Source organism: Mandrillus leucophaeus, unplaced genomic scaffold (genome assembly GCF_000951045.1).
Source record: "Mandrillus leucophaeus isolate KB7577 unplaced genomic scaffold, Mleu.le_1.0 Scaffold180, whole genome shotgun sequence".
Taxonomy (NCBI): Eukaryota; Metazoa; Chordata; class Mammalia; order Primates; family Cercopithecidae; genus Mandrillus; species Mandrillus leucophaeus.
Window position 1 is genome coordinate 1118296 of NW_012101810.1, and position 2607 is coordinate 1120902.

The 2607-nt window shown below is 60.6% G+C and overlaps 1 protein-coding gene across 1 annotated transcript in view; it reads right to left on the reverse strand.

Moving 5' to 3' along the window:
- Positions 1-2607, reverse strand: part of UNCX (UNC homeobox) — a 49913-nt gene that overhangs the window by 43476 nt on the left and 3830 nt on the right. Inside the window, exons 2-3 of the mRNA XM_011977579.1 lie at positions 2409-2584; positions 29-263 (exon numbers count right to left, since the gene is read on the reverse strand). Of these exons, the coding sequence (XP_011832969.1) occupies positions 29-263; positions 2409-2584 (411 nt within the window). The remainder of the gene's footprint in view (positions 1-28; positions 264-2408; positions 2585-2607) is intronic.

A 2607-nucleotide genomic window follows, 5' to 3' on the forward strand; every position in this document is an offset into this window, starting at 1 on the left:
CCGCTGTCGCTGTCGGAGCTGGGCGCGCTGTGCAGCGACAGGCCGCCGGGCGAGTGCAGGTGGCGGCCCTGGCTCTTCAGCAGCTTCTTCTCGTGCTTGCGCTTCTTCTTCTCCATCTTCTCCAGCTCCTTGCGCGCGATCTCCTCCGGGTCCATGGGCTCGCCGCTGCACGTGGTTGGGTGCGAGTTGTGCGCCGGCCGCCCCGGGCCCTTCTTCGTGTTCTCCTTCTTCCTCCACTTGGCCCGGCGGTTTTGGAACCAGACCTAGAGCAGCCGGATAAGGGAGAGGAAGCCACAATCAGGCGGCGGGCTGGCCGCCGGGGCAGAAGACCTCCCCGCTCCCCCTAGACCGGCCTGCACAACCTCCACTCGGCCGGGGGCGGGAGTCAGGCCGCGCGGCCGGGCGGGCCTGGAGCTGGGCTTTGCCACTGGAGCTGCAGGTTCCAGCGAGCGCCTTTTCTACCCGGAAGGCGCGTAGACAGGGCCTCCCGGCCAGCTTCCCTCTCTGGCTTCTCACCTCGGGGACCTGGGAGCCGCCCCTTCCTTGGGGGGCCGGTCTGGCCCCGGACAGAGGGCGTCGGGTTCCTGGTCCGGAGGCAGAGAGTAAGGACCCTGCTCGCCCTTCCTGGCCGCTCACGGCTCGTGTTCTAAGCAGCCCGCCCGGCCTGGCGCTGACCATCCTGCCGTTGGACTGCTGGGCCACAGCCGCCCTCCACGCCTGTCTTCGGCCCCTTGGAGACTGTGTCAAAGCCCAGATTTCGCGGGGGGCGTGAGGGGGGGGCGGGGAGGCGGATTCCCTTGAAGGGAAGTCTGGGTGCTTCTTCGTCCGGAAGGGCCTGGGGAGGCGTACTTGGGTGGGCCTCTGCAGCCTCCCTCCCAGGACACAGCTAACAGCCTTCTTTCTGCAAGCCCTGGACCAGGGCACCAACGGAGCCTTCCCATACCAGTCGTGCTTGGCCTGGGCCACCGGCCAAGGCCGGTGGGGAGGCAAGAGGCGACCACTAGGCCGGGAGGAGAGGCTGGGCCCATCTCGTCTCTTCCACTCTGTCTGCAGTCCTTGTCCTGGGGAGCCACACAGGACATCCGGGGACAGCAGCGCTACACCTTCACTCAACCGCCAGCCACCAAACACACACAGTCATATCCGTCTGAGCCCCGCGGAATCTCAGGCAGTGCTGCCCTCCCCAAGAGAGCGCGTTAATACAGATTCTTTGTCGCGGATGTACAGAGACTTGCACAGTAGCAGGCCCAGCCTGGTCGCAGGGAGCCTTGTCCATGGGGAGGTCTCCAGCATGAAGCCGAATCCCCCCAAGGCTGTAACCGCCTTTTCCTTCTTTAAACTTTTTCTTTTTCTTTTTTTTTCTTTTTTTTTTTTTTTTGGTGCGAATTCTGGACTGCCTTGCCAGTAAGAATTAGTCATTATCGTATTAGGGGAGACATGAAGGGGTCTTGACTTCACTTAAGACACTTAGAACAAATTGGATAAAAGGATTTCCAAGCAGAAGAGGTCACGAGAGGAGGTCCAAGCACAGGACAAACACACCTTTTTAGACAAAGCTATTGGTGATAAACAGGCATTTTGCCAGCGTCTGCCTCAACGCCTAGCACCCACAGCCGCACATCGCACCCCAGACCTGGACCCCACACCGCACCCACCCCAGAAAAAGAGGATTTCTTTGCTCCAGGGAAACATTCAATTATGCACAAATCATCTTGGAATTTTTAATCCACCAAGCTGACACTGTATTTTTTAAAAGAATACCATCAGCCATCTCCAAATGATAGCAAATTTACGGGAACACAGTCATAAGAAAAAGATGAGACCGGGGTATTATTAAAAATTCAGACACCTTGTTTCTCCCACTTTCTCAATGTGTTAACTGTTTAGGCTTCTGCCTCTCCTTCCTCAGCTGTCCCCTTCTGCAAAGCGATGAATAAATACATGTTTCCATCTGAGTATTTTGCAGGCGCAAGGTAAACAGACTCGTTTGCTCCAGGCTGGGTGACAGAGCCTCGCGCGGGAGCTTGAGGCGGTGCGTGGGAAGGGGGTCCCCTTCCCTCTCTCCTCCAGGTCGGAGCCTTGCCCCTGCCCGGAGACCTCACTTGGCCCGGCCGCCGCCAACCCACCACGCCGCTTCCCGGTTCGGACGCAGCCGCCATTCCGGAGACTTAGGTGTTACCGCCAGCCCTTCTCAAGTCACCCAGGCTTTTGGGGGGCGGTTAACCCACCCTGCTGTCCGTGAGGGGCCGAGCCCCTAAACCCCAACTCCTCCACTCTTCCCCAGCAGGCGAGGGCAAAGCGGGCCCGCGGCAAGGGGAAGATACCTCGCCACCTGGAACAAAGGCGTCCCGGCGCGCCCCGAGCCCGGGGTCCGGATGGCGAATCCGGGAGCGACGCCGGGTCTTTACCTGAACTCGGGACTCCACCAGGTCTAGGCGCAGCGCCAGCGCCTCGCGCATGAACACGTCGGGATAGTGGCTCTCGTTGAACGCCTTCTCCAGCTCCTCTAGCTGCCAGCCGGTGAAGTTGGTGCGGGTGCGCCGCCGCTTGCAGCCCGGGCTCTCCTTGTCCGGGTCCCCCGAGTCTGCGGGCAGGCACAGGACGCCG